Below are 24,632 nucleotides of genomic sequence, written 5' to 3'. Positions count from 1 at the left end.
GGTGGCCCCACACATTTTGGAAGATACCTGTAATTTTGTTGTAAGAAAGGAATTACACTGTATTTTAAAGGCTCAAGGGGAAATGTCTCCACCTCGTGGGTAAAAAAAAAAAAAATGAAACATGCAGATATACTGAAGGACAATCAACTTTTCAAGCTTGTGCCTTGCCTTGATTCAAGCTAAATGATTTGTTTTCATATATGGCTTTTGAACACACTGTTCTTTCACATCAGGACATTTTCTCAAATCTAACATGGAGCTGAACGTTTGGGACTTTGATCCTTTTGTGAATTCACTTTTCATAGGCACTTGATTACTTTTGCATAGTTCCTCACTATCTGATCCTGAGCGCATAAAACCCTCTGTAATGATTGGAGTCTGTTGAATGGACAAAACACTTTTTTTTGCACAGCTGTCCCTTGTTCTGATTTCTGACGGGAAGATAATGCTTGTGCTATGTTACTGTATACGGTGCATTCGGAAAGTATTCAGACTTCTTGACTTTTTCCACATTTTGATACGTTTCAGCCTTATTCTAAAATGCATTACATATTTTCTTTCCCTCATCAATCTACATACAATACCCCATAATGACAATGCGAAAACAGGTTTTTAGAAATTCTGGCAAATTTCTAAATAATAAAACACTCATTTACATAAGTATTCAGACCCTTTGCTATGCTATGACAAAATTTAGCTCAGGTGCATCCTGTTTCCATTGATCATCCTTGAGATGATTCTACAACTTGATTGGAGTCCACCTATGATAAATTAAATTGATTGGACATGATTTGGAAAGGCACACACCTGTTTATATAATGTCCCACAGTTGACAGTGCATGTCAGAGCAAAAACCAAGCCATGAGGTCGAAGGAATTGTCCCTAGAGCTCCAAGACAGGATTGTGTCGAGGCACAGATCTGGGGAAGGGTACCAAAACATTTCTGCAGCATTAAAGGTCCCCAAAAACACAGTGGCCTCCATCATTCTTAAATGGAAGAAGTTTGGAACCACCAAGACTCTTCCTAGAGCTTGCTGCCAGGCCAAACTGAGGAATCGGGGAAGAAGGGCCTTGGTCAGGGAGGTGACCAAGAACCCGATGGTCACTCTGACAGAGCTCCAGAGTTCCTCTGTGGATATGGGAGAACCTTTCAGAAGGGCAACCATCTCTGCAGCACTCCACCAATCAGGCCTTTATGGTAGAGCCAGATGGAGGCCACTCCTCAGTAAAAGGCACATGACAGCCCGCTTAGAGTTTGCCAAAAGCCACCTAAAAGACTCTAAGACCATGAGATTCTCTTTGGCCTGAAGTGTCACTGGAGGTAACCTGGCACCATCACTACAGTGAAGCATGGTGGTGGCCACATCATGCTGTGGGGATGTTTTTCAGTGACAGGGACGACTGGGAGACTAGTCAGGGTCGAGGGATAGATGAACGGAACAAAGTACAGACAGATCCTTGAAGAAAAGCTGCTCCAGAGCGCTCAGAACCTCAGACTGCGGTGAAGGTTCTCCTTCCAACAGGACAAAGACCCTAAACACAAAGCCAAGATAACGCAGGATTGGTTTCGGGACAAGTCTCTAAATGTCCTTGAGTGGCCCAGCCAGAGCCCAGACTTGAACCCGATCGAACATCTCTGAAGAGTCCTGAAAATAGCTGTGCAGCGATGTTCCCCATCCAACCTGCCAGAGATTGAGAGTATCTGCAGAGAAGAATGAAAGAAGCTCCCCAAATACAAGTGTGCCAAGCTTTTAGCATCATATCCAAGAAGACTTGAAGCTGTAATCGCATCCAAAGGTGCTTCAACAAAGTACTGAGTAAAGGGCCTGAATAATAAAAAGGTCTGAAATGTAATATTTCATTAAATAAAATGGTTGCAAAAACTTTGAAAAACCTGTTTTTGCTTTGTCATTATGGGGTATTGTGCATAGATTGATGAGGGGGAAAAACAATTTAATCCATTTTAGAACAAGGCTGTAACGCAACAAAATGTGGAAGAAATGTAAGGGGTCTGAATACTTTCCGAATGCAGTGTCTGCAATCAGGATTAAACACAGAGAAAACAGTTGCTCCTGCTATATTTGAAGCTGATATAGTGCACAATGGATTGCATTGCAGAGATCTGTGTCCCAATTTCACTTTCCAAACTGCTGCAGATAGCCTCCGTCACTGGATCGCAGGGATCAGGGGACAACACTCTTTGGTCAGACCCCTGAATGTAGGGTTTTTACCTCCTCTGACAGCAGTGTGTGTGTGTGGGCGTGTGCGCGTCTCTGTGTGTTCCATTTGCAAGCATGTACATGTTTGTATTATTATAATCAGCAGCTGGGTATACAGTGGGACAGTTTTTGGCACACTGAATATGCAAGCTTAATGTACACTATTCTTAGACTTTAAAGAAAGATCTACTGTAATTCTCTGATCTATAAAACATCAAAACATACAATGTGCAATTATCTGTTATTTCAAGGCTTTCCCAAATTGTGATTTAAAAGGTGTATTTCTCTTTTGCATCAAGATCAATATTTGATCACAGTTATCATGTCCATGTTTCAAGCTTGGCCAGGCTCTTATTGCTCTAACAAAAAACATCAGTTCTCCCAACGGTCACAATCTTAAAGCTCAGTCCAATATGCGGAAGCTCTCAAGATCCACCTAACCCACTCCCAGTGAGCTTACACACCCCAAGGTCTCTCTTCCTGTGATGCTCTTGGAGCTGTACACCAGACAATCCTCCACAGTTTCCCCCATTTTGGGCTGCCGCTCCTGGGTTTGTACGGCCAGCCTGGTGCCTTCTGAATGGATCAACTTGGAGTTTGCCAACACATCCATCTTTAGCCCCAGTCTGTATTACACTACCGGTCAAAAGTTTTAGAACACCTACTAATTCAATGGTTTTTCTTAATTTTTTACTATTTTCTACATTGTAGAATAATAGTGAAGACATCAACACTATGAAATAGCACATATGGAATAATGTAGTAACCAAAAAAGTGTTAAACAAATCCAAATATATAATATTTGAGAGTCTGCAAATAGCTACCCTTTGCCTTGATAACAGCTTTGCACAGTCTTGGCATTCTCTCAACCAGCTTCATGAGCTACTCACCTGGAATGCATTTCAATTAACAAATGTGCCCTCTTAAAAGTACATTTGTGGAATTTATTTCCTTCTTAGTGTGTTTGTGCCAATCAGTTGTGTTGTGACAAGGTAGGGGAGGTATACAGAAGATATCCATATTTGGTAAAGACCAAGTCCATATTATGGCAAGAACAGCTCAAATAAGCAAAGAGAAACGACAGTCCATCATTACTTTAGGACATGAAGGTCAGTCAATATGGAAAATTTCAAGAACTTTGAAAGTCGCAAAAACCATCAAGTGCTATGATGAAACTGTCGTTTCTCTCATGAGGACTGCCACGGGAATGGAAGACCCAGAGTTACCTGTGCTGGAGAGGATACGTTCATTAGAGTTACCAGTCTCAGAAATTGCAGCCCAAATAAATGCTTCACAGAGTTCAAGTAACAGACGCATCTCAACATCAACTGTTGCGAGGAGACTGTGTGAATCAGGCCTTCATGGTCAAATTGCTACAAAGAAACCACTACTAAAGGACACCGATAAGAAGAAGAGACTTGCTTGGGACAAGATTGGGGCAATTGACATTAGACGGGTGGAAATCTGTACTTTGGTCATGAGTCCAAATTGGAGATTTTTGGTTCCAACCAATGTGTCTTTGCGAGACGCAGAATAGGTGAACGGATGATCTCCGTATGTGTATTTCCCACCGTGAAGCATGGAGGAGGTGTTATAGTGTGACGGTGCTTTGCTGGTGACACTGTCTGTGATTTATTTAGAATTCAAGGCACACTTGAATTCTAAAGGCACACTTGAATTCTCAAGGCATATGCCATCCCATCTGGTTTGGGCTTAATGGGACTATCATTTGTTTTTCAACAGGACAATGACCCAATTGCCAAGAAGGAGAGTGATGGAGTGCTGCATCAGATCACCTGGCCTCCACAATCCCCCGACCTCAACCAAATTGAAATGGTTTGGGATGAGTCGGACGGCAGAGTTAAGGAAACGCAGCCAACAAGTGCTCAGCATATGTGGGAACTCCTTCAAGATTGTTGGAAAAGCATTCCAGGTGAAGCTGGTTGAGAGAATGCCAAGAGTGTGCAAAGCTGTCATCAAGGTAAATGGTGGCTATTTGAATAATCTTAAATATAAAATATATTTGGATTTGTTTAACACTTTTTTGGTTACTACATGATTCCATATGTGTTATTTCATAGTTGTGAAGGCTTCACTATTATTCTATAATGTAGAAAATAGTAAAAATAAAGAAAAACCCTTGAATTAGTAGGTGTTCTAAAACTTTTGACCGGTAGAGTACCTGCTCCAGTTCAGTCTCTGGGTCTATAGACCCAGCCTGCTCCAATCTCCTCTAGGCAGGGCCTCTCTCCTGCTGTGTCTGAAAGTCCTGTCTGCTCCCTCCTCTCTTTCTCAGCCCCTCTCTCGTTCTATGTCTGTCTAGTTCTACACGGCCAAGTCATCTGGTCGGACCCGGCTGCTGGTACCGCTGGTCTTGCTGAAGCGGCGTTTGTCTTTCAGGTAGCTGGCGTGTAGCAGGGTTGGCGCGGAGCACCCGTTGGGCATCTCCCCTGGCATCTGGGTATAGCTCATTCTCAGGAATCCTCCCTCCCCTTCCAGGTCGTCATGGGAATGATGGCGCTCGGTGGCCATGTTGACGGAGTTCTGCTGGTGTGCCATCCTGTTGTTGAAGGGGTGAGAAGGCATGGAGGTCATGGGGTTCATGGGGTTCATCGTATCCGACGATGCCAGGCACTGGCTGAAGTCAGGGGGAGGGGTGCAGCCCGGGGAGTTGTGATGGGGCGGGGTGTCGGGGTCCCTGGTAACGGCAATGGCCACAGCATTATGGGTGCGGTTCTTGAGGGCGGCGTGGGTACGCTTGCACTTCCTGATACGCCTGTAGGCCAGGTGGTAGAGCTCAACCACAGAGAGGAGCAGGGAGACACCAGACACCACCAGCATGAAGACGATGAACACGTTCTTCTCTGTGGGCCTGGACATGTAGCAGTTGACTGGGTTGGGACAGGGCCAGGCCTTGCAATGGTACAGAGCCCCGAGGAAGACTCCATAGATCATGTATTGGACCACGATGAAGGTCACCTCCATCACTGTGCGGATCAGAATGCTCAGAATGTATGTAGATAACAGCGCTCCCCGCAGGCGAACCTGCCCTGACGCCTCCAGCACCTTCCCACAATCCCTCTGCTGGAGGTATGCCTTCTCCCCTGATACGCACCCCCCCTCTCCTCTCTCCTCCATCTCCTCCCTCTTCTCCTGCTCCCTCCTCCTTCGTTTCTCATCCCTCCGCACGATGTGCATGGCGTGGCCCATGTAGATCAGTGATGGCGTGGATACGAAGATGATCTGTAGGACCCAGTAGCGGATGTGTGCAATAGGAAACGCCTGGTCATAACAGACGTTGGTACAACCGGGCTGCTGGGTGTCGCACAGGAAGTCACTCTGCTCGTCTCCCCAGGAGGACTCTGCGGCCGTGCCCAGGACCAGGATCCTGAAGATGAAGAGGACGGTGAGCCACACCTTCCCCACTGACGTGGAATGTTCCTGAACCTCCTCCAGGAAGTTCCCCAGGAGACTCCAGTCCCCCATCACTACTGCTCACTGGTCACTGGCACACACCTGAGAGAGGAGAAGAGGGAGAGAGAAAGAAAGAGGGGCAGGGTGAGGGTAAAGGGAGAGAACGAAGAAGGGATAGCGAGTGAAGAAGAAAGAAAATAGGGGGAGAAAAGAAAGGAGATAAAATGACTAGTATGTGTGAGTGGCATGGTATGCATGTATAAATAGCCTGTGATTGGCCTGGAGACTGGACACGACACAAATGCCTGAGAAGGAATCTTTTCCCACGACACACACAAACATACTGTATATTTAAGGGCATTTCAAAGTAAATAGTGAGGTTGTTTCTGAGAAATGATATATAGTAGTTGGATGTTTGTGTTACTATTCCTGACACTGACACATTATAACTAGACAGAAAGGGTGAGGGGCCATAGGGCAGGACAAGGCTAGGAGCTAGTGGCCCCGAATGTTAGAAATGGAATGGAATTCTGTGCCCCTGACCTAACCCTACAATCTCCAACATCTCCTCCATATTGTCCAGAGCACAGCATCGGTCATTGGTCATCATGTTTGTACCGGTTAATTGAAGCCTTTGATGTTCCCTCGCTTGTCTCTCCGTTCCACTCCTCCTGTGATTTGTATCAGTGTGTGTGTGCCGTTGCCCCCTGACCGCAGTATGAGTGAGACTTTGCGTGTATCTACTGTCCCTATAAGGCATCTCAGCAGATCGTTTTATGAGTGTCATCAAACCCCCAATCATCGAAGTACACACTAAGTGAACTAATCTGAATTTTACTACAATTATTCAACAGGCGAAAATAAAGTAGGCACACACACACGCGCACGCGCACGCACACACACACACACACACACACACACACACACACACACACACACACACACACACACACACACACACACACACACACACACACACACACACACACACACACACACACACACATGCATCGTCCGGGTTTGGCTGGGGTAGGCCGTCATTGTAAAAAGTTCTTAACTGACTTGCCTAGTTAAATAAAGGTTAAATAAAATAAATACATATGACCATGAGAGGTTTGACAGTACATCTCTAGCTCTAGAGTTAGCCAAATTACAACCTTTAAGAGAGGTCCCTTTTGAGTGGCTTTGTTTAAGAAATCATATTGTTTGGGATTGGTTCCTCTGAGAATAAGAACAGGAAGTTGAGGAAAGGAGACATAGACTGAGACCGCTCAGCCCTCTGCAACCTCTGGTCTGTTCCGATTCTCAGCGTAGCTAAGATTCCGTTCCCACCATGACAGCCTGTGTGTGAGTATCCAGACAGACTGACAGACTAATTACTGCTCCTGTGATGGGTCTGTACCCCCGTGCTCCTACTTCTACCTCTCACCCCTCTTATCCTCCTCTGAGCGACCATGCCAACTCTGTCTGGGAACAACAACAAAAAGACTGTCAAATAAGATCAAGTCTCCAATTCGCATAGCGCCCCAACAGATCCACAGATGATGCAATCTCGATTGCAGTCCACACTGCCCTTTCCCACCTGGACAAAAGGAACACATAAATGAGAATGCTGTTAATTGACTACTGCTCAACTAAGGACCCTGTGACTGAATACCTCCCTCTGCAACTGGATCCTGGACTTCCTGACGAGGGTAGGAAACAACACCTCAGCCACGCTGACCCTCAACATGGGGGCCCCTCAGGGGTGCATGCTTTGTCACCTCCTGTACTCCCTGTTCACCCACGACTGCGTGGCCACGATGAGACAGCCTATAGGGAGGAGGTCAGAGACCTGACAGTGTGGTGCCAGGGCAACAACCTCTCCCTCAACATGAGCAAGACAAAAGAGCTGATCCTGGACTCCAGGAAAGGGAGGGCTCAGTGTACACTCACTGACTAACCACACATAGACACTCCAACACACACACAAGCATATTGACGCTACACACACAAACACACATACATTCACATTCCACACATTCTTGTCGTGATGTGTGAGTTTGTCCTATATTTATACATATATATATATAATTTTTTTTGAAATCCCAGCCCTCGTTTCTGCAGGAGGCCTTTTGCCTTTTGGTAGGCCATTTTTGTAAATAAGAATTTGTTCTTAACTGACTTGCCTAGTTAAATAAAGGTTAAATAAAATAAAATAAAATTCCTTCACACTCTTCACACATGCTGCTGATACTCTCTGTTTATTATCTATGCATAGTCACTTTACCCCTACCTACATGTACATACGACCTCAATATCCTTGACTAACCAGCAGTGGTGTAAAGTACTTAAGTAAAAAATACTTTAAAGTAGTACTTAAGTAGTTTTTTTCTTTACTATTTACAGTTTTGACAACTTTTTATTTTACTTCACTACATTCCTAAATAAAATAATATACTTTTTACTCCTACATTTTGAATGCTTAGCAGGACAGGGAAATGGTCCAATTCACACACTTATCAAGAGAACATTCCTGGTCATCCTTATTGCCTCTGATCTGGCAGACTCACTATACACAAATGCTTTGTTTGTAAATGATGTCTCAGTTTTGGAGTGTTCCCATGGCTATCTGTAAATGATGTCTCAGTGTTGGAGTGTTCCCATGGCTATCTGTAAATGATGTCTCAGTGTTGGAGTGTGCCCATGGCTATCTGTAAATGATGTCTCAGTGTTGGAGTGTTCCCATGGCTATCTGTAAATGATGTCTCAGTGTTGGAGTGTGCCCATGGCTATCTGTAAATGATGTCTCAGTGTTGGAGTGTTCCCATGGCTATCTGTAAATGATGTCTCGGTGTTGGAGTGTGCCCATGGCTATCTGTAAATGATGTCTCAGTGTTGGAGTGTTCCCATGGCTATCTGTAAATGATGTCTCAGTGTTGGAGTGTGCCCATGGCTATCTGTAAATGATGTCTCAGTGTTGGAGTGTTCCCATGGCTATCTGTAAATGATGTCTCAGTGTTGGAGTGTGCCCATGGCTATCTGTAAATGATGTCTCAGTGTTGGAGTGTGCCCATGGCTATCTGTAAATGATGTCTCAGTGTTGGAGTGTGCCCATGGCTATCTGTAAATGATGTCTCAGTGTTGGAGTGTGCCCATGGCTATCTGTAAATAATGTCTCAGTGTTGGAGTGAGCCCATGGCTATCCGTAAGTAAATAAAAAACAAGAAAATGGTTCTGTCTGGTTTGCTTAATATAAGGAATTTTAAATTATATATACTTTTACTTTTGATACTTAAGTATATTTTAGCGATTACATTTACTTTGATAATTAAGTATATTTAAAACCAAATACTTTTAGACTTTCACTCAAGTAGTATTTTACTGGGTGACTTTCACTTTTACTTGAGTAATTTTATGGTATCTTTACTTGTACTCAAGTATGACAATTGGATAGTTTTTCCACCACTGCTAACCCCTACCCCGCACATTGACTCTGTGCCGGTACCCCTTGCAAATATCCTCATTATTGTTATTTTTATAGTGTTATTACTTTTCCTTTAGTTAACTTTTTTAAAACACTGCATTGTTGGTTAAGGACTCGTAAGTAAGCATTTCACGGTAAGGTCTACTACACCTGTTGCATTCGGTGCATGTGACAAATACAATTAGATTGGATTTGAAGTAAACAGTCAGAAATATCAAGAGTGACTTAAGGGTGCAGGTCTAAAGCGATCAGAAAGTTAACAGTAAACTAGAACAGCATGTGTGATACACTGTGTGACAGCACAATGAAATATAGCCTACAGAGCAACAATATATGAGGTGAAAACAACAGACTTACTAGAAGGCTCAAGACACAAAATGACGAACTTTAACAAAAGATGACCTCACCACTTTGAGTAAAGTTCATCTGATCATACCATAACTTGTGTTGACTAACTAAACACAACACTACTGTATGTAAACATCTGGTCTCATATTGATACTAATATTGCAATGTTGGCCAGCCAGGCTACACAGCCAATAGGTTGTGTTGTAAACAGGTGAGGAAACCCTTTTGTCAGACCAGTCTGGTAGGAAAATGACTGTTTTAACTCCTACCTCCTGCCATTGTGAAGGCCAGGCTCTCACTCCCTTCCTCTAGTCGAGGCTAGCTCTTCCTCATTTCTTTGTGGCTCGCTGTAAACACATTATCTGATCGCTACCCAAAGCTTTGATGACAGTTGGATGTAGAAAGGCATGTTCTGGCTGTTATTTTTTTTAAAGGACCCCATGGCACTACACAAATCCACGTAATATGGTCTAACAATGACTTATCTCTGAACTCAATTAATGAAATCACTTTGCAAGCAATTATAGAGCATGGAATTTAAGAGCTCCTTGTTGGGAAGAGGCTGCCCATCTTTGCCGTCACATTTGAGATTGTTCTGTTCCATTCCTGGGTGCCCAGTAATAAATAGGGATTTACTGTAATACACTGTACCCACTGACCACCGTCATGGCTGTCATATTGGTTTATAATATCTGTCTCTGAGTAATGGACACTTTGGCAATGAGGTATCTAACACAGCACACACTGGGCATAGCATACCACTCAGATATGTCTCTGACATTGATCAGAACATAGGGAAGTTACAGAAGGAAGCACCCGTGGTAAGAACTACTCAACGTTGGCCTGATTGGAATCCATGCTACAGGACTGCCACCTCATTTAACCACAGTAAGGTGACTGGGAACATGGACTAGTACAAACAGACCAGCTATGACCTCCGTAAGTCAATCAAAGAGGAAAAGAGACGTCACGGGGACAAAATGGAGTCGCAGTTCAATGGCTCAGACACGAGACAGATGTGGCAGGGACTACAGATAATCATGGATTATAAAGGGAAAATCAGCCCCAATCTCTGTAGCCAATGTGAGTAGAACACTTTAACCCTCGCAAGGCTGCCGGCCCGGACTGCATCCTCAGAGCATGCGCAGACCCGCTGGCTGGAGTGTTTACGGACATATTCAATCTCTCCCTACCCCAGTCTGCTGTCACCACTATCGCCTCGTAGCACTTACTTCTGTCATCATGAAGTGCATTGAGAGGCTAGTTAAGGATCATATCACCTCCACCTTACCCAATATCCTAGACCAACTGTAATTTGCATACAGCCCCAATAGATCCACGGATGACACAGTCACATCCCACTGCACACTGCCCTATCTCATCTGGAAAAGAGGAATACCTACACTACATGGCCAAAAGTATGTGGACATCTGCTCGTTAAACATCTCATTCCAAAATCATGGGCATTAATATGGTGTTGGTCCCCCCTTTGCTGCTAGAACAGCCACTCTTCTGTGAAGGTTTTCCACTAGATGTTGGCATATTGCTGCGGGGACTTCCATTCAGCTACAAGAGCATTAGTGAGGTTGGGCACTGATGTTGGGAGATTAGGCCTGGCTCGCAGTCGGTGTTCCAATTCTTCCCAAAAGTGTTCAATGGGGTTGAGGTCAGGCCTCTGTGCAGGCCAGTCAAGTTTCCACACTTGATCTCAGCAAACCATTTCTGTATGGACCTAGATTTGTGCACAGGGGAATTGTCATGCTGAAACAGCAAAGGGCCTTCCCCAAACTGTTGCCACAAAGTTGGAAGCACAGAATCATCTAAAATGGAATTCTATGCTGTAGCATTAAGCTTTCCCTTCACTGGAATTAAGGGGCCTAGCCCAAACCATGAAAAACAGCCCCAGACCATTATTTTTCCTCCACCAAACTGTACATTTTGCACTATGCATTCGGGCAGGTAGCATTCTCCTGGCATCCACCAAACCCAGCTTTGTGTGTCGGACTGCCAGATGGTGAAGCGTAATTCATCACTCCAGAGAATGTGCTTCCACTGCTCCAGAGTCCAATGGCAGCAAGCTTTACACTACCCCAACCGACACTTGGCATTGCGCATGGTGATCTTAAGCTTTTGTGTGGCTGTTCAGACATGGAAACCGATTTCATTAAGCTCCTGACAAACAGTTATTGTGCTGCTGTTGCTTCCAGAGGCAATTTGGAATTTGGTAGTGAGTGTTGCAACCGAAGACACAACTTTTACAAGCTACACGCTTTAGCACTCACGGGTCCCGTTCTGTGATCTTGTGTGGCCTACCACTTCGCGGCTGAGCCGTGAACATTTCCTAGACATTTCCACTTCACAATAACAGCACTTACAGGGGCAGCACTAGCAGGGCAGAAATTTGACGAATTGACTTGTTCGAAAGGTGGCATCCTATGACGGTGCTATGTTAAAAGTCACTGAGCTCTTCGGTACGGACCATTTGACTGACAATGTTTGTCTATGGAGATTGCATGGCTGTGTGCTCGATGTTATACGTCTGTCAGCAACGGATGTAGCTGAAATAGCCATATCCACAAATTTGAAGGGGTTTCCATATACTTTTGGCCTTGTAGTGCATGTAAGAATGCTGTTCCTAGACTCCAGCTCAACCTTAAACACTATAGTACCCTCCAAGCTCATCATTAAGCTCGGGGCCCTAGGTCTGAACCCGGCCCTGTAAAACTGTGTTCTGAACTTCCTGACAGGCCGCCCCCCAGGTGGTGAAGGTCAACACCTCCGCCACACTGATCCACAAAATGGGTCCCCACAGGGCTGTGTGCACAGTCCCCTCATGTACTCCCTGTTCACCCATGACTGTGTGGCCATGCACATCTCCAACTCAATCATCAAGTTTGCAGACGACATGACAGTGGTAGGCCTGATTACCAACAACGACGAGGTTTAGAGCCCTGGCGGAGTAGTGCCAGGAAAATAACCTCTCCCTCAACATAAAAAAAACAAAGGAGCTGATCGTGGACTACATACAGGAGACTGAAGAGGGAGCATGCCCCGATCCACATCAACAAGGCTGCAGTGTAGAGGGTCAAAAGCTTCAAGTTCCTTGGCGTGCATATCACTGAGGACCTGAAATGGTTCCACAACACACACACACACACCGGGATGAGGAAGGCACAACAGCGCCTCTTCAACTTCAAGCGGCCAAAGAAATTCAGCATGCCCCTAAGACCCTCACGAACTTCACCAGATGCCACATTGAGAGCATTCTCAAAGTCGGGCTGCATCACCGCCTGGTACAGCAACTGCACCACCTTGAACAGCATGGCTCTCCAGGGGGCGCACTGCCTGCCTTCCAGAACATTTACAGCACTCAATGTCAAAGGAAGGCCAAGAAGTTCATTAAGAACCTCAGCCACCCAAGCCACAGTCTGTTCCCTCTGCTACCATCTAGCAGATAGAGACAGTACAGAGCTGGGACTGAGAGACTGAGAAACCGCTTCTATCACAAGGCCATCAGACTGTTGAACAGCCATCACTAGCCGGCTACCTGCCCGGTACTCAGCCCTGCACCTTGAGACTAATGCCCCATGTACAGTATATAGAGTCATTGAACTCTGGTCACCTCATATTCTGTTTTATATACTGTTGTTTAGTAACTGTAACTGGGATTTTGTCTTGATTCTATTTTTGGTTATTGGTGTATTTGTATTGTATTTCCTGACATTCTACTGTACTGTTGGAGCTAGTAAGATCAGTGTTCAGTGCACCTGCCATAACACCTGCAAATCTGTGTAAGTGATCAATAAACTTAGATTTGATTTGAGAGAGGATAGGCAAATGAAACCATAGGCTGCATTGGCATAGCGAGAGTCTGGGGTCTGTATTGTAGTCTATAGAGATAGTTATTGTTAACAAAAAGAGAGTGAGAGTATACTGTATGTTTAGAGATGGTGTTTGAGGTTGGACAGTAGGCCTACACACTTTGCATTAAGTGAGGTTGGACTACATTTAGTGAACATACTGTAAACACAGGGCTAGAGAGGTTTGGAAAAGTGGGTGTGATGCCTGAACTCATACCATAGGGGCCTTTAGTGGAGTAGCCTATAGATAGAGAATGGATCAGGAACCCAGAACATCAGCAAATAACAAGAAGGACACACCGAGTGACATGGACAACCTGTGGTTCATTGTAGTAGTATTTACAGTAGTCTTTACATACATGGACATTGACTGGACCTGGGCTGGAGAGCAACCAGGCTATAGTCCATAGAGATGACATAGCTAGCAAACTGCATCAATAATGTGTGGTGGTAACTGATGTCCTAATTAAGGGCAGGTACAGACCCAGCAGCAGCAGCAGCAGGGCTGAAAAAGCCACAGGAATGAATACAGTGTTGTCTCTCAAAGCAAGCCAGGGAAGGAAGCCACACAACAGCAATAAATCCTGTCCAATGCCTCTACCCTCCTCTCCTTTTCTCTGCCTGGGCTCAAAGCATTGCGTTAGAGGGAAGTTAGTGATTTTCCAGCTGGAGATCAACCACTCCATTCATGGGATTGATCTCTACAACTTATAGCTGTCTTGTAAAACACTGACTGTTGGACTTTTGTCTGCCTTAACCGGTGCCATTTAACAAGTGATGACTAATTTGAAAAACCAAACCCACAACCTCAGAGCATTGAAGACTGGATAAAGGATGAACTATCTACAAGGAGCTCCCGCAAGAGTAGCATCATAACTGGACAATCTACCATACTGACCTATATGAGACTACATATCTATGTAGAACTATCCTGAGTTTTCATATAAAAATATTGCCTCACACTGAAAAGACTGAGAGAAATCAGTCTTGCTCCAAAACATCATCAAATTAAATCAAATGTATTTATATAGCCCTTCTTACATCAGCTGATATATCAAAGTGCTGTACAGAAACCCAGCCTAAAACCCCAAACAGCAAGCAATGCAGGTGTAGAAGCAGGTGTAGAACGTCAACCCCTCTATCTTCTTTCCAACCCCTTCCCATCACAAACCCCTCTGCCACCTCCCTCACCATAATCCCATCCACCATTTCTCCTTCCTCTCCATGCATCCACCAGACAGGAACAACAGGGGCAGTGTTGATTTACACACTGTCCCTTCACTGCTCTCATCACTAGTCTGATCCGTAGACATTAAAACAAGTAGATAGTGATGGCACTGGCGTCATCGACATATTCCTAGGGAAAACTACTGACGGCGCATGAAGCCACAAGCATTTGAATTTGAAGCACGCCATATTGCAGAATGGCACCAAAAAAATTGCTGAAGATCATGGTGAAAGTGGCCGTAACTGGCAAAGGTCGATGTAAACGTTTTCATCCTGCCTGAGATAGTCAACCCAGTCCACCGGCCGTGATTGGTCTGTGGTCAGCACGTGGTCCTGTGTGACGACAAGTGTACGCTCCGAGAGCGAAACGAGATGGGCAGGGCTAAAGCTTAAGAGGGTGTGAACGATGCTGAATGGGTGTAGACAAAGATGAGCTCTTCACTAGATACCAAAGCATTCAAAGGCCATTTTCTCAAAAGTGAGTTTACAAGTTGATCAACTTTCAAAGCAGAATGACTTTCCCATTGTTCCTCAACTGCAGTGTATGATATAGCATTTTGTAGCTCTGAGTCTTTACTTTTATCCAATGTAAAAAACACAATTTCAAGTTTTGCTACATAAGACCGAATCCAGGTTGTGAGTCATAAATGTAGTAGTCAGAATGGATCACTGTTTAATGAAATATCTCAATTCGTAGTGATCTTTAAAATAATTCACTGTGGGGATTGTGCTTGATCATAATAAACAAATTTTAAAGGCCAAAACAGTCATAAATATTATAATTTTTTGGGGCTGTTCTGTTCGTCGTAATTTACATAGGCTTTCTAGGGTAGAACAGTAGCCAACCAGCAGAGCTCCACGCTCCAGAGGGGACACTGGGGGCCTGGTCTGATCAGTGACGCACACCCTCTCTGTCCCCATAGAAGACAACAATATATAAAATACTATGCCTTCAGATAGTATTCACACCCCTTGACTTTTTCCACATATTGTTGTGTTACAGCCTGAGTAAGCCTACACACAATACTGGCCTGCACACAATATCTAATCATGTCAAAGTGAAATAATGTTTTTAGAATTTTTTACTAATTAATAAAAAATGGAAAGCTTTGAAATGTTTTGAGTAAAGAAGTATTCAACCCCTTTGTAAAGGGGTATGAATACTTTCTGAAGGCACCGTATATATACACATATACACATTATATACAGTGCATTATGGAAGTATTCAGACCCCTTCACGTTTTCCACAATTTGTTACATTACAGCATAATTCTAAAATGTATATATACATAAAACAAATATTTATCATCATTCTACACACAATACCCCATACTGACAAAGCGAAAACCGGAGCAATCGGGGAGAAGGGCCTTGGTCAGAGAGGTGACCAAGAACCCAATGGTAACTCTGACAAAGCTCCAGAGTTATTCTGTGAAGAAGGACAACCATCTCTGCAGCACTCCACCAATCATGCCTATATGGTAGATGAAAGCCAATCCTCAGTAAAAGGCACATGACAGCCCGCTTGGAGTTTGCCAAAAGCCACTCCCATTCTTCTCTGCAGATCCTCTCAAGCTCTGTCCGGTTTGATGGGGAACGTCGCCGCACAGCTATTTTCAGGTCTCTCCAGAGATGTTTGAATTGGTTCAAGTCTGGGCTCTGGCTGGGCCACTCAAGGACATTCAGAGACTTGTCCTGACTTGTCTAGTTCTTGTTCCTGATTTCCTCCAGATGTGATGCTTGGTATTCAGGCCAAAGAGTTCAATCTTGTTTTCATCAGACCAGAGATTCTTGTTTCTCATGGTCTGAAAGTCCTTTAATTCTACATTGTAGAATAATAGTGAAGATATCAAAACTATGAAATAACACAAATGGAATCGTGTAGTAACCAAAAAAGTGTTAAACAAATACAAATATATTTGAAATGTGAGATTCTTCAAAGTAGCCACCCTTTGCCTAAATGAAAGCTTTGCACACTCTTGGCATTCTCTCAACCAGCTTCATGAGCTACTCACCTGGAATGCATTTCAATTAACAGGTGTGCCTTGTTAAAAGTTCATTTGTGGAATTTCTTTACTTCTTAATGTGTTTGTGCCAATCAGTTGTGTTTTGACAAGGTAGGGGGGTATACAGAAGATAGCCCTATTTGGTAAAGACCAAGTCCATATTATGGCAAGAACAGCTCAAATAAGCAAAGAGAAATGACAGTTCATCATTACTTTAAGACATGAATGTCAGTCAATCGGGAACATTTCAAGAACTTTGAACGTTTCTTCAAGTGCAGTCGCAAAAATCGTCAAATGCTATGATGAACCTGGCTCTCATGAGGACCGCTACAGGAATGGAAGACCCAGAGTTATCTCTGCTGCAGGGGATAAGTTCATTAGAGTTAACTGCACATCAGATTGCATCCCAAATGAATTCTTCACTGAGTTCAAGTAACAGACACATCTCAACATCAACTGTTAAGTGTGCCACACCTCCAGGCTGTGTAGGGGCTATTTGAAAAATAAGGAGAGTGATGGAGTGCTGCATCAGATGACCTGGCCTCCACAATCACCCGACCTCAACCCAATTGAGATTGTTTGGGATGAGTTGGACCGCAGGGTGAAGGAAAAGCAGCCAACAAGCTCTCAGGATGTGTGGGAACTCCTTCAAGCCTGTTCTAAAACCATTCCAGGTGACTACCTCATGAAGCTGGTTGAGAGGCAAAGGCAAAGGGTGGCAATTTTGAAGAATCTAAAATATATTTGGATTTGTTTACACTTTTTTGATTACTACATGATTCCATTTGTGTTATTTCAAAGTTGTGATGTCTTCACTACTTTTCTACAATGTTGAAAATAGTAAAAATAAGAAAAACCCTTGAATGACTAGGTGTGTCCAAACCTTTTCCACATTTTGTTACGTTACAGCCTTATTCTAAAATGGATTTAAAAAAATCCTTATCAGTCTACACACTATACCTCATAATGACAAATGTATAAAAAAAATATCTGAAATATCACATTTACAGAAGTATTCAGACCCTTTACTCTGTACTTTGTTTAAGCACATTTGGCAGCGATTACAGCCTTGAGTATTCTTGGGTATGATGCTACAAGCTTAGCACACCTGTATTTGGGGAGTTTCTCCCATTCTTCTCTGCAGATTCTCTCAAGCTCTGTCCGGTTGGATGGGGAGCGTCGCCACACAGCTATTTTCAGGTCTCTCCAGAGATGTTTGAATTGGTTCAAGTCTGGGCTTGAACCTCTTTAAGGTGGCAGACATGGACAAATCTGGTAAAATTACTGAACTAAATATTGATTTTTATGTAGTCCTTGACCTGGATTTTTAAGGACTGTCTCAACAACTGTAGAAACAAAACATACTGTACCATGCCACTGTATGGCATAGTTTGCATTTTAAATGAATTCATACAAGCCTTTGCCAAATGCACATTATAACAAGGCAACAGTAAACATGTCATCCCCCACGAATGATGCAGCGCCTCACTTGGGCCAATAAGTTTAATTTTGTCAATTATCTCCATGGCAAGACTCATTCACTCAAGATTCGTAAAAATTGGGCCATTGGTGTCTGAGATTGTGTGTGACAAATGTACATACAGTTGATTACTATAGCGCCCTCGTTTCACCAATCAGTATAATTTAGTCAATGCCGGATCTCTATGGCAAGACAAATCATTCACCCATGTTTTGTCAAAATCAGGCCAGTGGTGTCTGAGCTAGACTTATATCCCTGAGCATGTGTGCCAAATTTCATCACTCTGAGTCAAGCAGATCAAGATATATAAACATGTGCCTGTTATAGAACTACCGTGAGGTTAATATGAATGTTCTTCCATATGTTGAGTCTTGACAGTGTTTGCAACATGTGTGCCAAATTTTGTTACAATACGAATATCCTTGACTGATATATATGCATTTATGTGACAGACCACACCCATGTGAGTGTTTATTGGTCAATAGCGGCCATGTTGTTTTAGGTACTCGCCTAGAAAATATTGCATTGAGAGAACTTTGTCCATAGATGCCACATCAAGTTTCGTGCAGATCGGTCTTTTGGTGCCCGGTGTCATAAAGTTGCCTTGTTGGAAGAGGTTTATGATACCCCCCTAAATACCTTTTCCCCTTTTTCTCTCCACTCTACAGATCGGTCTTTTTGTGCCCGGTGTCATAAAGTTGCCTTGTTGGAAGAGGTTTATGATCCCCCCTAAATACCTTTTCCCCTTTTTCTCTCCACTCTACAGATCGGTCTTTTGGAAAGCCCTTTGTTAACATAGAGAGAGTAGGGTAACATCAAAAGGTTGGGGTAAAGAACAATCTTTCTGTAATCCAACCATTTGAAAGTGTCCATTGGTACTTAAAGAATATGATGTCAGATCAGTTGTTGTCTAGGACATTATATCTGATGATAGGACGACATAAAATGTATCTTGGAAAGTCTAGACATTCTAGTTATCAGATTCACATGGAATTGTTGTTCAATTTAAATGTTTAAATATGAAACCATTTGTGAAAAGATTAAATGTAATTTTAGCTTCTAAATGAGAGAATTGTTTTCATTATGTAAACTATGATCACTCGGTGGCCACGCCCAAGTGAACAGACATTGGTTGAGAAATATGAAACACGCCTTCCTCTGAACCCACCACAAAAGCACATTGACGAAAGTCAACCTTGTGTTCCCGATGACGTGAGGACTGATGTCCATTCATTTAAAAGGGCTAATTTCAACGTGGGGGTGGCGATCGCCACGCTGGAAGGATGAATTTCGACTACACCAGCCAGAATATAGCATGAGCTTATAGTATGGCAACTTGGTATGAACTTTGAACTCTTATTCACTAAAGAAGTGATGCATCCTAGACTTCGAGTTATCAGCAGCTGTAAACATGCGTGGCCTAGGAAAGGACGGACAATCTCTTCAGAATGACAGGGTACTACAACGTATCCGTTCTAACACATGACAACAGACGACAACGTATCCGCCCAGAAATATTCTTCAAAGGACAAGGGAGATCTCTGCTGGGCAACCCAGCCTTCCATCTTCGACCAATCTATCGAAGCGCAGCTCAGAGTAAATATATTTCTTGCATTTTCCTTTTCAGAATGGGCGGTTATTTATAATGCACAAGATTCTGTATTTACGAGAGCATAGGTCCGATAGAGACCCAATCCTTTTGTTCCTCAGTCTTCCCGCTCTTTCATTCAAACCCAACCCCCTTTCATTGTCTAACCAGCCGTCATATCGTTTCATTCGCTAGGGACGTTTTCTTCTATGACATAATTAGTAATCAATGTATGATCCATCCTGTGTATATGTAATTCTGGGTGATTTAGGTATTTAGTAAATAAATAATTAAACCAAATTTAGTATTGCTGATTCAACTTGTTAGCCAGTTGAACTCTATAAACATTTTTCCGTGGTGCCCCGACTTCCTAGTTAATTACATTTACATGATTAGTTTAATCGGGTAATATTATTTACAGAGAATTGATATGATAAATGTCATATATTAATCCATAGTAAAGACACGACACAGGAGAGTAGCGTTAAGTGTTTGTCGCAAAATTAAAATGTCGGGAAATCCATCATGGCCGACCTTATGGGTCCCTGAGGCAAATCTGTTCCTTGTGAGGAGAGGGACCTTCTCTGTGACAGATAGGTATGCACTGAATTTCATGATTTTAGGTAAAATGGGGTGAGGCGCGTGACCTTTCAAAGTTAACATGTTCAATCTATTGTTATAGCGCCACCATCTGGCCAATCTATGGAAGTTTTTAATGCCAGATCTCTGTGGCAAGACGCATCATTCACCCAAGTTTCGTCAAAATCGGGCCAGTGCTGTCTGAGATATCGTGTGTGACTTACGTACAAACGAACATACTAACTGAATAACAGACGGAGACAAATCCACAGTCCCCGCCCCGATTTCATTGTGGGGGAGAACAAAATATCCTCATCAATAACAGTCCCGAATGCATATACTGTGCAGTGACAGCTTAGTAAAAGTGGCACAACTTCAGAGACATATTAAGAAAACATAAAGTCCTCCTCCTCCCACCTCTCTCTATGAAGTCCCAGCACACTGCTTGTTGTACCATTGGAGAACAAAGAGGTTGGGTAAGGATGCGACCCCCACCCTGACATAAAGCAGGTGCTCAATCGTTGTTTTGGTTTTAACATGGATGCCAGGTGGGCCTTTTATCTGACAAAAACACTCCACAGTTTTTTAGTAGGCGGCCTGAAACACGAGAGGAAGAAAGATTGAAGAGAGAGAAAGAGGGGAATAGTAAAGTATATATACAGTTCATTAGGTACACCCCGTTCATGAAAATGGTTTGTGGCTTGCTATATAAAGCAGGCAGACAGGTATTGATGCATTCAGTTACTGTTGAAATTAACATTAAAATGGGTAAAACAAGTGACCTAAGTGACTTGGAGCGTGGTATGATGGTTGGTGCCTCGCGCGCCGGTTCCAGTATCTCAGAAACGACAGTGTCTGGAGTTTACAGAGAACGGTGCGATAAACAAAAAACATCCAGTCAGTGGCGGTCCTGTTGGAGAAAACAGCTCGTTGATGAGAGGTCGAAGGAGAATGACAAGAATTTTGTGCAAGCTAACAGGCGGGCCAGTAACAGGCAAGTAACGGCGCAGTACAACAGTGGTGTGCAGAACGACATGTCAGAACGCACAACTTGTCGGTCCTTGTCATGGATGGGCTACTGCAGCAGATGACCAGACTGGGTTCCACTCCTATCCGCTAAAAACAAGAACAAGTGCCTCCAGTGGCCACGTGATCACCAACACTGGACAATTAAGGAGTGGAAAAAATCTCCTGGTTCCTGTTGCGTCATGCTGATGGCAGAGTCAGAATTTGGCGTAAGCAGCAGGAGTCCATGGATCCATTCTGTCTGGTTTCAACAGAACAGGCTGGTGGCAGTGGTGTAATGGTGTGGGGAGTATTTTCCTTGCACACTTTAGGTCCCTTGATACCAATTGAGCAATGTTTCCATGGCCTGAAGAATTCAGGCTGTTCTGGAGGCAAAGGGGGGTCCAAACCGGTACTAGATGGGTGCACCTAATAAACTGTATATGTGTATATGAGACATCAACAGTTTGAGGTCTGAATGGCCCTCCTCTCTAAACACATTGACTATTAACTGACTTAGTTTAGCCATGGAGGGGCAGGGGTGGGGTGGGGTGGGTACAGACCCCCTGGGTGAGTTGGGGGGAGGCAGCGGGAGACGGAGGGAGAAATACTTCCTAAATCACAGAGTGGGTTAGTCACCTGCCACACGACTGCTACTTATAGAGCAGCGAGCCACCAGCAAGCCCTGAGGACTGGCGAGCCATATATCAGTCACCGTCTCACCCCACCAGACGCCACGCAGCTAGCCAGATCATCTGCTACCTTACATGGAGGTCTGCCTTTTCGTCTGCCACTAACTGTACACAGACCCACAGCCCTGTTATGAGCTATTGTTTTAACTGTGTTACACTGGGTCGCTCAGCCCAGACACCAGCCTGTTGCCGGAGGGGAAGACTATTGATGTTTGATTATCAATTATAGTACCTGCATTAAAGTTTTGTTATAAAAGTAAATGTTCATTGCAGGTATTGTACATGATTCTAGTTTGATTCTAAAGTTGAGTTGCTAAATGCTTTGCCTTCGGGAAGTACATTTATATTTACTGTAGTTCTTAGGATTATCAAATTGGATTTAATCTTTTCATGAGGTAGAGAGTGAGGTGATAATCAGCAGCATGAAAAACAGAGACCAGGTGTGTCTTGATGTTTCCTGCAGTTATCTCTTCACTTTTCAACAGTTCTTCTAATAAACAGGGGTGTGTCAGACCATGGAATGTTTGTGCAATAGGGTGTTATAACAGTCTTTCTTATCAATAGTATCTCTATTTCTAGCTGCACAGCAATGTATGCTCATTATCAGGAAGTACCCCTAGCTGCCCAGGGGCCCTGACCTGAAGGAGTCCGCTACTGATTTTGTTAGTCACTCTCACTCAAATATCATTAATTAACATAAGTCATGGTAGAATGTGTAGAACTGCTGGAAATAAACTTTAAAACATACATTTTTCTCTCCTCCATCAAAAGGTGGGCAACTAAACATTTTTGCCCTCTTGGTGGGTGGGGCTCCCCAACCAAATCTCAATTATGGCCCCCAAAAGGCTACATCCAGCCATGGTCATGAGACAATGCATCTATAGGTGAACAAAGAGATGAAAAAGGTACACATCTGTCATGTCATTTAATGCCGAATTGGTGAAAGTCTTGTATTTGTTAATGATCCTGTTTTTGATATTTCATGTAAGCAATCTTATGTCAAGCCATCCAATCTGAAGTCTTGTAAATTATTGTAGATTTAAAATGGTGTTGTAGCTGTATGAATAACCTTCATGAAAGAAACACTTAATATAAGGACATTTACTGCTCTAAGAGACCCGTGCCATCTTAGACAGCGGAACAGTGGAGTCGTTTGTTAAAATATATTTGTCTCTGGAGCTGCTGGCTGGCTGGATGAGTCAGTGTTGAGAGAGAGTGAGACTAACACACACCAGGACCCCTATAAATCGTCCCTACACTCTTCTCTGTGACAGATACCTCACCGCTATGGACCAGCGCCCTCTCAATGCTCTGTCTCAACTAGTAAAAGACAGAGACACTGGGTATGATGCTTTAGTGGCCCAGCAACTATATAATATGAATACAAGAGACAGATGTTAATAGAATACCTCTATAAAACCCTCACACACACTCACTGAGTGACAGCTGTGTGAGTCCTGTTAGCCTTGAGTGCACCTATGAAAAGGGACAAATTAAGACTCTGGTCCATTTCCACAAGTTTCCTGTTCTACTTTGAAGTGTCCTTCCTATGTTTATGTATCCCATCGAGGGTGATGTGGTGGTAAATTACCTTTTCGTGCTACAGATGGTGATGGCTGTCAGTACTGAGGAAGAGGGTCCTAGCTGCTTCCCATAAGGGTCTTCACCTCAGAGACTGATGGAATGGTGGAGGGTGGATTGGACCGGGCCGTAGAGGTGTGGTGACCTGGTGGGATGATTGGAGATGGGACCGGGCCGTAGAGGTGTGGTGACCTGGTGGGATGATTGGAGATGGGACCGGGCCGTAGAGGAGTGATGACCTGGTGGGATGAGTGGAGATGGGACCGGGCCGTAGAGGAGTGATGACCTGGTGGATGGGACCTGACCATCTGATGAGTGGAGATGGGCTGGGTCGGAGGACAGATGTTGGTGGAGACCAGTGATCCTGAGCCGTACCTCTTGCAGACACACCGTCAGATATAATCAACAGGAGCTGGGTAGATCAGAGAAGAATATGATTTCTGTAGAGTGGAGTAGGATCTCTGTAGAGTAGAGTGGAGTAGTGCTGGAGCTCTGTGCCGTCCCAGGGTGGGAATGCTAACTTGTGCAGGGGGCACGGGAAGAAAAGCAGGGGCATCATGAGAGGATTTCCTCTCTGCCCTCCTCCCTGCCTCTCTCTCATCCGCAGTCTCCTCCCTCCCTCTGCAGTCCCCTCCCTCCCCCGTCTTCTTATGGTACATCCCTCTCACAGATTCCCTGGTGGGCTCCCTGGCACTTTATTTTGGTGGGAAGAATTCCTTAGCATCGGGAAGGGAAGTGGAATTGTGTTCAGGGATCAATAGGAATTCCGTTCTGACAAAGCTTTCAGAGGCATTACTTAGTCGTTGTTGTGTGTTTTACTTAGTCGTAGTTGTGTGTTTTAATTAGTCGTAGTTGTGTGTTTTACTTAGTCGTTGTTGTGTGTTTTACTTAGTCGTTGTTGTGTGTTTTACTTAGTCGTTGTTGTGTGTTCTACTTAGTCGTTGTTGTGTATTTTACTTAGTCGCTGTTGTGTGTTTTACTTAGTCGTAGTTGTGTGTTTTACTTAGTCGTTGTTGTGTGTTTTACTTAGTCGTAGTTGTGTGATTTACTTAGTCGTTGTTGTGTGTTTTACTTAGTCGTAGTTGTGTGTTTTACTTAGTCGTTGTTGTGTGTTTTACTTAGTCGTTGTTGTGTGTTTTACTTAGTCGTAGTTGTGTGTTTTACTTA

The 24,632-nt window shown here is 43.7% G+C and overlaps 1 protein-coding gene across 1 annotated transcript; it reads right to left on the bottom strand.

The window, feature by feature from the left end:
- Positions 1-4,301: 4,301 nt before the first annotated feature.
- Positions 4,302-23,996, bottom strand: LOC110501626 (gap junction alpha-5 protein). The gene is made up of 2 exons (XM_021579320.2): positions 23,476-23,996; positions 4,302-5,735 (listed from the first exon to the last, which is right to left on the bottom strand). Exon 2 carries the CDS (start codon positions 5,703-5,705, stop codon positions 4,545-4,547), a length of 1,161 nt encoding a protein of 386 aa, XP_021434995.2. The 5' UTR covers positions 5,706-5,735; positions 23,476-23,996; the 3' UTR covers positions 4,302-4,544.
- Between the last annotated feature and the right edge of the window lie 636 nt (positions 23,997-24,632).

This window comes from Oncorhynchus mykiss, chromosome 22 (genome assembly GCF_013265735.2).
Source record: "Oncorhynchus mykiss isolate Arlee chromosome 22, USDA_OmykA_1.1, whole genome shotgun sequence".
NCBI classification, from domain to species: Eukaryota; Metazoa; Chordata; class Actinopteri; order Salmoniformes; family Salmonidae; genus Oncorhynchus; species Oncorhynchus mykiss.
Note: the sequence above shows the minus strand (reverse complement) of the source record. Positions and strands in the feature narration are given on the sequence as shown.